Here is a 12,947-nt window from a genome sequence, read left to right as displayed (position 1 = left end):
AAAGATTAAACACAATATTCTTACCATATAAAGGTGGTATAAACAGGAAAAGGAGGATAAAAACCAAGCAGATCAAAACAATGGAAATCCAAATGACAAACTCCCTGTTTAAAACTAATGAAAAAAACAAACAAACAAAAAAAACATATATTAAGCTTATAAAACAAATTCATCCCTGGGAAAAACATGTAAATGATCAGAATTTTTTTTTTTTTTTTTTTTTTAAATAAACTGATGATATGTAAGAACAGAGATTATAGAGGAAGTTTGAAACCAGAAACCGCAAACAAACAGCATTAATGTGTTGGTCTTTCATAAGCAAGATTTACTGCTGCCATCTTGTTTACGTTCATTGCAAAAGTCTGATATCAATGTCTGACCCAAGTGTGTGTCTGAGTGCAGCAAGAATATATCAGCCACTACATAATGCATGTAAAATGACCATGGCAGATGATGGGGGATCAGATCTCCTGCTCCATCTCTTCTTCATATTACTGTAAACCTGCTTATAGTGTCAAACTAACATCAAAATAAGTCCTTGGGTGGAAGAGAGCAACTGAGGGTATTAAAAATCAATTTTAAAAAGTCAAAATGAATCGGCAGAACTTCTTTCTGTGAAATGTTTGTCTGGTAAAGTGTGCATGTGCTGTCGTTCTCTCTTCTAATAGATGACACTTGCTGTGATATTTTTTTATCCAGTTCTAATGCATCAATCACATTCAAATATGCAGCGGTGTAAAGTCCAGGGGTCAGAAAGTAAAAGTCCTGCCATTGTTTATTCCACACATGAACTCAGCCAGCTGATTTCACTAATTAGCTCTAATTATCTCCTGGTGGAAAAACTGTGCTAATTAGCAAATCCAGGTGACTGGAAGGAGGACTTTTACTTTCTGAACCTGGACTTTACACCTCTGCAAATATGTTTTAAGTATGACGTGGGCAAACACGTGTTCAGTGTATATACAATTTCTGAACAGAAGGAACATCTCAGCGCCACTTTAAGCATTAAAAAATAATCAGACTCAGTTATTAAAGCGTTGTCTCACCTTTAAACAGATCTCTCTCATATACCCGTTCACTGGTCTCCTCACTCACTGTGTTCTGGAGTGTACAGGTGTAGAATTCTTCTGGATTTCCATTTTTTTCAACTGTAATGGTATTCTCGTATACCAAACCCGTCAGTGTTTCTCCAGCAGAATTCCTCCAGATGATTTTATCACTGTACTCACATATTAAATACATAACATCAGGGTTATCACTCGGCTCTATTTTAATCACAGGTTTGGGGACCGGCTCTGTGAAAGAAATAAACAATGAAAACATTTACACTGTTGGTATCAGATGGCATATTCACTACAATTTTAATACGAACCATAATGTTAAAAAAAGAACCCATTGTACTTCCATGTTTTTGGACATGTATCACGGTATTCTTGAAAGTACTTATAAAGCACCATGGTTTTATAATCTGATATCAGTGTACCAAAGTACTGCCAAAATATAGTGACGGTAAGTATACAGTATACCTGGTACTGAATGATTAGCACATATCATGGTATTTACTGTAGTTCAAGGTATGTCAAAGAACACTGCAGTACTGTTCAAAACACATGATGATAGTGTGGTAGATTTTGTTTGTGTAATAACAGTTCAATTACATATATTAACATTTATATAATACATTTTATTTCACAAATATAGATTAAAAAAAGATGAAAGAATTACTAGCTATATAGTTAAGTAAAAATCATAATAACAATATGATGCTTTTACAGTAATAATATTAATATAATAATCAGCATCCACTCACCCATAACAGTCAATGTGAATCTTTGTTCCTGCTCTTTACCGCTGATGTCAATGGTATAAACTCCACTATGTTCGATTTTTAGTTTCTTAATCGTGATTTTTCCAGTCTTCGTATTAAGAGTCGTGATGCCGTTGAATATCGGATTCGGGGTTTGAGTTTCTCCGTCTTCCCATTCAATCGCCTTCACAGTGTCACCACCTTTAATGTGTTTCCATGTGATGCTGGAGAAAGAAGGAGGAAGAGGTTGATCTGGACCAAAGGAAACTTCATCACCCAGTGCACCCACCACCTCTGTACCTAATTAAAATCGGAGACAGTTTATTAGTCAACATTCAACAAGAAAGTCTCTGTCATCCACTACAGTCATTTAATATTTCACAATTAGGTTACAATATTATAATAAAATTTAAAACTACAGTGTTGGGGAAAGTTACTTTTAAAAGAAGTTTTTATTCATTTTGAGGAATAGTTCATTTGTTTTGTACATGTGAGATGAGAAAATGCATGCTCACATTTAGTCCAGAACTACAATAACAACACGTTCTCATTAGATGCGTCTCTAGCACGCATTGTGTATATCGTGCAATGTATATGTGAAAATTAGTTATGATACGCACTGTAAAGCCCTTGTGTGTGAGGTAGGCCTATGTGCGTATTATATGTTTGGGTAGGGGTGTGGGGAACGTGCGTATTACACGTAATAAAATGCGTATTATATGCACGCGAAAACTGTGTGTCAAAACCATTTTTTTTTCAGGCTATGGTTTTGACACGCAGTTTTCACGTGCATATAATACACATTTTATTTAAAACGTATAAATTGCATGATAAACACAATGCGTGTTATAGAGACGCATTTCATGACATCAGGCTGACAATTAGCATCATGTTCACACACAGCGCACACAACACCTCAGCCTTTATCCCAATTTCTCTCAGCAGCAGGAGAGCTGTCAGTCAACACATGGGAAAACATAGGAACTTGTGTTACTTATTAGTAAGAAATTGTAGTCTGCCTTGACCCAGATTCCACTCCAAAATATATTTTAGAATGAGCTCATCCCCAAAATGGCTTAATTATCATATAGATGAAAGAAAGTCAAGCTATATTGTTTCTTCACCATTTGGGTTGATCACATCCTGAACAAATGGTCAATTGTAGAATGGGAACGGGTGTGGGACACCGCAAACCTTCTCAGACAATGGGGTGTCACAACAAAAAAGTAACTCAGATATTTTGTTGTAAATTTAAAAGTAATGTGCTGCTAGTTACTTAAAAAAGTAATCTGAATACTTAACTTACAATACGGTGTTACCCTCAACAACACTGTAAAACTAAACTGCTTTAGGTTCGACAAAAAAAAAAAAAAAAAAAAAAAAAGAGATGCTGTGCCATCTTCAATGAAACATTATAAACTTCACTTACCTGAAATAGCTTCTGTGGTGATGAACACAATGATGGCGACCAGCAAGCATCGATGTGACATTTCTGTTAGACAAAGTACACATTAATGCACTTCTTTAGCTCAGAATGTCTTTTACACTCCTGTGACAAAGTGTAAGAACAGAGAATAAAGAGGAAGTGCAAAAACAGAAACCACAAACATGTGGTATTGAGTTGATCTAATGTAGGAAACACTTTTAAACTGCATGTTTTTATGTTCATACTTACTAAAGACACATCAATCTCCATCTGAATTTGACATTTCGTTTTAAAAATGTCTTAACAAATTTTGTATTTGACAGAGGATTTTATTCAATTAAATTTTATTCGGGCCCCGGAAGTGATGAGGCAGGGATACAGGCTGAAGAAGATTATTTCCGGACCACCCACCAAACTATTACCCTCCTAGTATTGGTAAGTTTAGGATTAGTTGTGGGGAAGGGGTTATGATTAGGGGTGGGGATTAGGCAATCAGGTAATGACTCAAGTCGAAATTCGGCACAACAGCGGCGAGGAAGATGAAGACTCGAGGGTGGGAACTGGATCCGCGGACCACAGATTTATCAGGTCCAGGTCCGCTCCTGGCTCTGAGATGGATTGCACTTGCACTCTCAGACACCAGCTCCTCCTCTGCAAAAAAAAGGCATCGGAGAGCAGGTGTCGATTGCAAGAGACGTCACTTGCAGAGGAAGCGCTGGTGTCTGAGAGTGCAAGTCTGCAGCCAGACACTATTGGTCACTTCACTGCACTTTTTTAATGTTAATTTAAACTTTTACTAATATGGAAATAAAAAGTTGTAGGCCTATTTTTTAACATTAGTTAATGCATCATGAACTAACATGAACAAACAATGAACAGCTGGATTTTTATTAACTAAGATTGTAGGAGCCATGTAATGGGAAAGTCATGTGACCACATATTTTGTTGACTGTGCAACCTGTACAAAATAAAACAACATGCAAGCTTTAAGGATAAGCGTGTGTAGTGGATTTTTCCCTAAACCTGACTATCTAGCGTCTGCAAATCGACACTTAATAAATATAAATCTGGCGTCTTCAAATCGACACCCATAGCGTCTTCCAATCGACACTTAATAACCTTTATACTCTAGCTCTCTGCGTCTTCCGTCGACAACTGGCCGAGTCTCTTACTCTAACTTACTTGCTTCCCTAAACTGACCTGCAGCGCAGCAGAAATTAACAGACAGACATCAGCAAATGTCCTCTAAATGCTTTAATAACGGTCGGGAGAGTCTTCGAGCAGTTCTCAGAGAAACTCTCCCAAGAAGAATCAAGGCTGGAGGATCTCAGATAAATTCCATTGAGAAAATCCCACAGTGCACAAGAATACAACAGTTTTTATAGTATAGAGGTATGGCATAAATGTCAGGCTGCATTACATAATTTCCCCAATATTTGATTGGTTCTTCATATGCTAACCCCTCTGTTACTAGGTAAAGCAAACTTTGTTTTAATGATTACTTCATTTGTTAATCACAAGATTCTAACAGACTGTCTAGTTTCATTTCCCAAACTATGTCCACAGTAGTCGATTGTCGAGTTCACGCGCGTGATCATAGGTAACTAACTAACTGCGTGAACTTGACAATCGACTACTGTGGACTTTGACCGAAAACAGGAAGTAAATACAGGTATGAGCGCTGGCTGAATTAACAGCATTTTTATTCATATCTTTCACATTTACTGCAGTCAGATTCACCGTTTTCACTCTGAAGGAATCACTCACATGGCTGGGCACTTGTAATGACACATCAAGGATGTTAAGAGGCTAAAAGCAGGTTTAGTACTTGCCCCATTGAAGTCAACAGGGTGCAAATTTTAAAAAGAGGATAACACGGTGTAGGCAACACCGATTTTTGTCGTTGTTCTCTGTATTGACAGCACTCCAAATGTACAAAAAAATGAGCTCAATGTTAAAATTGACCGGAGTTCTCCTTTAATAGTCTCTTATTGGCCCGTTTAGCTGAGCCATTCATAGAACAAACAAAACAAACCCTGACAATTGATAAAAGAACATATAGACACTTGATAATCTTATAAAATGATTAGATAATTGCATTTGAAAGATTTGACTCTCAATAAAAATTGTGCAATAGATTTGTAAAAGGTGTTTTTATGCATGTTTGACCCAGGTTTTTGTTGCATTTACACTGTTCTAACCACTGGAGGTCACTGTGGAGACGGGTGTAAGATTGCAAAATACAGCACATTTTCTTCTACGGTGACGCATTGCCGCCACATACATATTATTTTTTCCACTCAATTATGACATAATAACGAGATCTTATGTCGTTTTAACGACATCTTTTCTCGTAATAACGAGATCTTATATTGTTAAAACGACATCTTTTTCTCGTAATAACGAGATCTTATGTCGTTAAAACGACATATTTTCTTGGCCTTATAAGGACACGTGTAGTCATGTACAAAATATGCCTTAATCCACATAAAATTGATAGCCAATCATTTATCATACATCTACGTTCAAAAAGCTGAAGAAATACCAGCCCCCAATTGACATTCATGTTAAAAGATCAAATTCTGTACACACCTTATTAATAGCAGATGAGCCCAGAATGCGAACATTGCGTTTAATTACACATTAGGCTAAGCGTTTTCCTCCCATAGAAAACCCTTATAATAAAGAAAAAGCTTAATGTGGCTTAATAGGCTACTTCAGTGATAAAGATCAAATGCTGTACACAACTTATTAATAAACCATACTATCCTACAGAAAAGCAGATGAGCCCAGAATATGAACGCAATGCATTTAATTATACATTAAGCGTTTTTAAAAACCCTTTATTATAAAGAAAATATAGGTGGCTCTTAACGTGTCTTTCTATGGGAGGATGGCATTGTGGTGCACAGCAAATCCTTTAAATGGTATTCAATGCAAAACAAAAATGAAAAATACAAGTAGCCAATAAAATAAACAAATTATTGTAGCATTAATTAGCCCACAAACAATATTTATTTTAAAGCCTAAACGAATTTGTTTAAAGAAAAACACCAGTGTTTCAGCCGCCCTTTTCAAACTGGCGCAATAAAATGCAACAGAATTTGATTTGTTAAACATGAAGACTTATCCGTCTGGCATGGCCGCTCGCTCTAACGTTAACCTAGATAAATGTTCGCTATTATTAAGCGCATATCTGAGTGTTTGTGCGGAGTGTGGAGCGTGCACTGCATGACATGGAGGCGCCGGTGCCATCACTCGCATTTTCCTATCAACAGTGGAAACAACTTAAAAAATTCCATCATTTCTGGTCATACAGAAAAGAATAATACATCGGTCGCAACTACTTTTATTTGTGTAAACTCACAACAACAAGAAAACGTTGTGCTTTTGTAAAATAAAAGAAAACGAACAGGGCACGCTTTCATGATCTCCGTGAATTGGAGCGCGTCTCAAAAATGAACTGAAAAACAGCGTATAGACAAGCCTCACAGACATGAGAAATATAGCTATCTGTATAAAGTTTATTAAAAAAATGTCCACCAACAAAAAAAATCCAATCGAAAGCAAATACGGTATCATCTGATCTGAATCTGATTATGTAATCCTGTCCGTAAGAAAGGCGCATCTACTTTACAGCGGAGATGTATGGAGATATGTTTGCAGGCGGCCTACACTGATTTAGAAAAGACTAGTTCATTAATAAACAATTAAAATGCTTCGTTATTTTTTTCAGACACGTCTTATATCATTAGCCTACTTTTGCTGGTGCTTTGCGGCAAGTTTTATATGCGCTTGAGTGCGGAATATAGGCTATAGCCTACATGCACCCAGGATTGAATATAAACGTGCGATTAGTCCTAATTACTTAAATGAATGACTGTAAGACATTACATTACATGTCTAGAAAAATCCTTTAGTCTATGGCAACTCTAATCAATAGCCTACATTTAATATTTGACATTATTGAATTAGTAATTAGTATCCAGCTCTTTACATTAAATTAGTTGAGTTAGCATAATTAGTTAATGAACTAATAAAATAATAAAATAAAGTTTAAATCAAGATACTACCGGTAACCATATATTTCTATATAGCATTGCTTATTCCACCACACAAAGGACTGTTTATAAGCTGTTTAATCCATTACATGTGAAGATTGTACGCTGTATCTTGAAGATTTTTGTATTGTATTGTATCTTCTGTTATAAAGACGAAGATTGACATTTCGTTAATTAAACAAAATAAGAACACAATGTTGTAAAAAATAAACAACTGCTATGTTCTGTTAGATGTGTTTTGACTACTTTTGTTTAATTATATCTCTAGGTAATGAAGATATAGCCTATTAACAAAAATAAATCTTATATATAGCCTAATATATTATATAAAAAACATATAGGCCTATATAAAATATATTTTAAAAAAAGGGCCTCATTGATTAATTTTGCCTGATTGGGGTCTGCTACTATTTGCTTAAGCTTTTTGAACGTAGAAGTGTGATAAAGGCGTGATAGGCTATCATTTTTATGTAGATAAAGGCATATTTTGTACATGACTACACGTGTCCTTATAAGGGCAAAAAATATGTCGTTTTAACGACATAAGATCTCGTTATTACGAGAAAAAGATGCCGTTTTAATGACATAAGATCTCGTTAGAACGTTATTACGAGAAAAGATGTTGTTAAAACGACATAAGATCTCGTTATTACCACATAATTGAGGGGAAAAAAAAAATATGTATGTGGCAGCAATGCGTCACCGTATGCTTCAACTGTTTCACATAGTATTTCACCTGTTTCACCTCGATCTGCCCACCACTAGGCACACAACAAAGGAAATGGTGAGAATTACAATGTTTTTAATCAAGTAACACACTCAGAAGATGATAACCACTTTCACACAAACAAGAACCGACAAGGGACTGAACAGAAAATGGAGTATATACACACACATGGTAAATGAGGACACTAAACAGCAACAGCTGGACTAAATCAGAGACTATGGAAACTAATGAGAATTAATACAGAAAATTAACTAAACGGAACATATACGTGAGACTTCCCTTGTGCCGTGACATACTGTATATGTTTTATATACAGTGGTGGTCAAAATTGATGGCACCCCTGATAAATATGATAAAAAATGGCTGTAAAAAATAAATCTGCATTGTTTATCCTTTTGATCTTTCATTCAAAAAATTCACAAAAATCTAACCTTTCATTGAAGTAAAAGAATTGAAAGTGGGGGGTAAATCACATTATAAAATAAATGTTTTTCTCCAAAACACGCTGGCCATAATTGTTGGCACCCTGTTATTAAATACTTTTTGCAACCTCCTTTTGCCAAGATAACAGATCTGAGTTTTCTCCTATAATGCCTGATGAGTTTGGAGAATAACTGACAAGAGATCAGAGACCATTCCTCCATACAGGATCTCTCCAGATCCTTCAGATTCACAAGTTCATGTTGGTGCTTCTTCTCTTCAGTTCACCCCACTCATTTTCTATAGTGTTCAGTTTAGGGGACTGGGACGGTCATGGCAGAAGCTTCATTTTGTGCTCAGTTACCCATTTTTGTGTTGATTTTGATGTTTGTTTTGGATCGTTGTCCTGAATGAAGATCCAACCATTATAAGATTTCTAGCAGAGGCCGTCAGGTTTTGATTTTTTATCTGTTGGCATTTGCTAGAATCCATAATACCATGTATCTGAACAAGATGTCCAGGACCTCCAGCAAATAAATAGGCCCACAACATATAAGATTCAGCAGTATATTTAACCGTAGGCATGGGGTACTCTTCATCCCTGTTTGCACCAAACACATCTGGTGGGTTTGCTGCCAAAAAGCCCTTTTTTGTTTCATCTGACCACAGAATCCGGTCCCTTTTGAAGATCCAGCCGTGTCTGACCACTGAATATGCTGGAGTTTGTTTTTGGAGGAGCGAGGAGGATTTTTCTTGAAACCCTCCTAAACAACATGTGGGGATGTAGGGGTTGTTTGATTTTTTTTTTTTTAGGCTTTCTGACCCCCAAGACTCAACTAATCCCTGCAATTCTCCATCTGTGATTATTGGAGAGTCTTTGGCCACTCAAACTTTCCTCCTCACCGTCCATTAAGACAATATAGACACACGTCCACTTCCTGGCAGATTCGTAACATCTTTAGTTGATTATGATTCTTAATTATTGCCCTGATGGTCAAAATGGGGATTTTCAATTCTTTAGATATTTTCTTACAGCCACTTTCTATTTTGTGAAGCTCAACAATCTTTTGCTGCACATCAGAACTATATTCTTTGGTTTTCCTCATTGTGATTGATGATTCAGGGGATTTGGCCTTTGTGCTTCCTCATATTTAAACTCCTGTGAAACAAGAAGTCATAGCTGGACAATTTCATGTTCCTAGTCACCCTGGTGTGCTTAAAAATGTAAATATTAATGGGAAAATACTTCAGAGATATTTTTCTCATAAAAAATTCTAGGGGTGCCAACAATTATGGCCAGCGTGTTTTGGAGAAAAACATTTATTTCATAATGTGATTTACCCCCCAATTTCAATTCTTTTCCTTAAATGAAAGGTTAGATTTTTGCGAATGTTTTGAAGGAAAGATCAAAAGGATAAACAATGCAGATTTATTTTTTACAGCCATTTTTTATCATATTTACCAGGGGTGCCATCAATTTTGACCATGACTGTATATATATATATATATATATATATATATATATATATATATATATATATATATATAAATATATACACACAATACGCTATTTATTGATACGCAACTCTCTGCTTGTTGCCAGTAAGATATCTTGTCCTTCCTTGAAAATAAACTATCTGCATATGTAACAATATACTCAGAACATTTATGTTATTCATAAATGGTTAGAATGCTTGTTTTGGGTTTTGAGCAAATGATAAGCACAGATGAAAGAAACCAACACACATTTCAAATGTTTTAAAAGATTATATTTAATAGCAGTGATACGGTAAAAAAAAAAAAAATTAAAAAGGATGATAAAAATCACTTTGACTGAAGGATTGACATTTGCATCAACAAATCCTAGAAAGAAACAAAACAAAAATTCAGTCCTGAAACACACATTTAAATGATCAGAATTAGGTTAGTAAATTACATATTGCATTACTGAATTATTGCAATATATAGATAAAAACCATAAACATGTTTATCTAGTTGTACTTTTATATTTAGGTTGTTAAGAGACTCTCTGCTGTCTAGCCTTTAAACAGATCTCTCTCTCAGAGCGGATCACTGGTCTCTTTACTTGCACTGTTATCGGGTGTGCAGGTGTAGACGTTTTCTGGATTTCATTTGTTTTTGTCTGTGATGGACTCTCCTTTCAGGTGGAATGCTGAACACTTCCGTTCTTCTCTAGTAGAATCCTTGCTGATGATTATCACTGTTCTCGCATCTTAAATACATCAGCGTGTCCACCTCTTCTGGGAACACATTTCATAGCGTGGGTTCGGAGTAGACAACTTGGCGATGTTTGTATCCAAGTTGGTCAATGAGACAATTCCAACGAAGACCTAGAGCTGGCTCTTGTGGGTCTGAACTATGCTCAGTAAGCCACAATTCGGTCCTGGCTGCTCTGGCTTCAACTGGGAGGTGTTCTACTACAGAAGGTAAATTACTGGCCCAATGGCGGATTTCAAAGCCACCAGAAGACTGTGCATACTGTCGATAAGGTTACGAGCCTTTAGCCTGGTTTACACCAGACCCTTCTCAGTCGTAACTGAGAGTGGGTCTGGGGAAGCTTCATTCACATCCCATTTCCAAAGGGGCGTCACCAACGGACGTCGCTCAAATGCCTCTAGGCGCAATTGGATAGACCTAAAACCAATCAGAGCGATCGTCATTGTGTAAAGCCCGACGTTTGTGATTGGTGCCAAGATTTGGAAAGATTGGAAATGGGCTTGAATGGGCTCTTGGCCAGACTGACTTGCAGAGCAAATCTAAATTTGCCGAAAGTTCGTCTGGGTTTTCCCAGGCTAACGAGCCTTCTCTGTGGAGTCAAGACTCTGCAAACCGTTGTCAACATAGAATGGCTGCTCAATAGACCTTTGAACATCTTCGTAGCCTTCACTGTTGTCCTTAACATGCCTTTGGAGTGCGTATGTGGCACAACAAGGACTGCAGGTTGTCCCAAAAGGAAAGACCCAGTTCCTCAGTCCATGATGGATCTTGTATCTAGAGTTGTCAGCTGGGGAAATTTCGAAAGAAACGGATGCCCCTTTCAGGTGAACGACCTCATGCCGTACAGTTCTCAGTGAGAGTGTTTCTGGTTCTTTCTGTAGCTGGAGATCTTGTGCAGCGCAAGAAAGGAGAATAGTCCGCTCGGAACCATCATCCAGCAAAGCATATGCCTCTATTGTCAACATGAATCAACATGCACCAATGCTAAATTTTTCTCAATGTCATGATCATTTGTTAACAAACAAGTATTCATTACTTCAATGAGCTCATTGTTTCTGCATTAAATTATTACATTGTTTAAATTAAAACCCTTTTCGCTAACTGTGATTTTGTATATGTACATTTCTGAAATACGTAACTTAGTTTCCTCTGATAACAGATCAATCTAAATTGTAATGTGGACTCATGCATATTCTGTAAAGCTGCTTTGAAATGATGTGCATTGTGAAAAGTGCTTTACAAATAAATGTGAATTTAATTGTGAGTGTTCAGCATTATGCAGAAGTACTTTGACTACCTTTAACATGACCTGTTGAGGACGGTCAATATAAATGGTGTCTGGAGCGGTACTAACCATGAGGACTTTGCTGGGCTCCTGTATAGTTACATCATGTAACACAGTAAGATGCTGCTTTTGACATATTTTACAGGGCTTCTTGAGGGTACAAGGCTCGGGTTTGTGATTGTGTCCGCAGCGCCAACAGCCTTTGTCTTTAAGCCACTCTGTGATTTGGGTAGTTGTTAGTGACTTGAGTTTTTAACACAAACTGAAAGAGTGCTCACGCGTGTCACAATATGGGAAATAAGGTTTAGGCTTGTCTTTGGGCTTTAACAGGAAAGTGTGGTGAGTCAGAGAGGTAAGGGGTAATTTATAACTAAAAGTTTGTCTACATGTGAACAACATTTCAGGACATAGCCATTCTCACTCTCTAAGGAATGAAGCATGCCCACGAGAGCATGTACGGAGAGTGCAAAGTTATCAAATGCTTCAGCATCCCCTACTCTGACTGGTGGAGCTTTCGATATAGCTCCAAGTTCACTCTGTACAAGTTGGCAGGGTTGCCCATATTTGTCTTGGAGGGCTTGCAATGTGGTCATGTATGGAGTGGGGTCATGCATGTAGGCTTGTGCTAATTTGTAGGCACTTGGCACTTTTAATCTGTCTAGAAGCACTTGGTATTTTAACTGCTCTGTGAGATGAGCGTGGCCATCTACGAGACTGTCTAGAGCCATTTTGAGTAAGGCAAAGTCAGACTATTTACCACTATCAAATTTAGGCAGGGCTGGTTTAGGTATACCACATGAGCTGGCAATCAACATGTCTATCATATTGACTGGGGTTTGTGGCTGTTCACATGGAATACTAGGCACTGAAAATAGCTGTGGGTCAAATTGCAGTTGCCTAACAGGTTGATGTAACTGACCTGTTGGAGGATGAGGTTGAGACTGGACTGGGCCGGCAAAAGGAGGTGACTGGGCATAGCTGGT

General features: G+C 37.2%; 1 protein-coding gene across 5 annotated transcripts in view; it reads right to left on the bottom strand.

Annotated features, from left to right (window-relative positions):
- LOC307146818 (CD48 antigen-like) overlaps positions 1 to 12,947 on the bottom strand; it is a 122,194-nt gene that overhangs the window by 37,660 nt on the left and 71,587 nt on the right. For 2 of the 5 annotated variants that reach the window (XM_079851110.1, XM_079851113.1), the window contains exons 5-6: positions 1,047 to 1,295; positions 25 to 114 (exon numbers count right to left, since the gene is read on the bottom strand). In XM_079851110.1, the coding sequence (XP_079707236.1) occupies positions 25 to 114; positions 1,047 to 1,295 (339 nt within the window). Of the gene's footprint in view, positions 1 to 24; positions 115 to 1,046; positions 1,296 to 1,810; positions 2,108 to 3,236; positions 3,395 to 12,947 lie in introns of those variants that run through there. The other 3 variants (XM_079851111.1, XM_079851120.1, XM_079851119.1) reach the window with 3 other exon arrangements.

Source organism: Squalius cephalus, assembly GCF_949319135.1.
Source record: "Squalius cephalus genome assembly, chromosome: 2".
Taxonomy (NCBI): domain Eukaryota; kingdom Metazoa; phylum Chordata; class Actinopteri; order Cypriniformes; family Leuciscidae; genus Squalius; species Squalius cephalus.
Note: the sequence above shows the minus strand (reverse complement) of the source record. Positions and strands in the feature narration are given on the sequence as shown.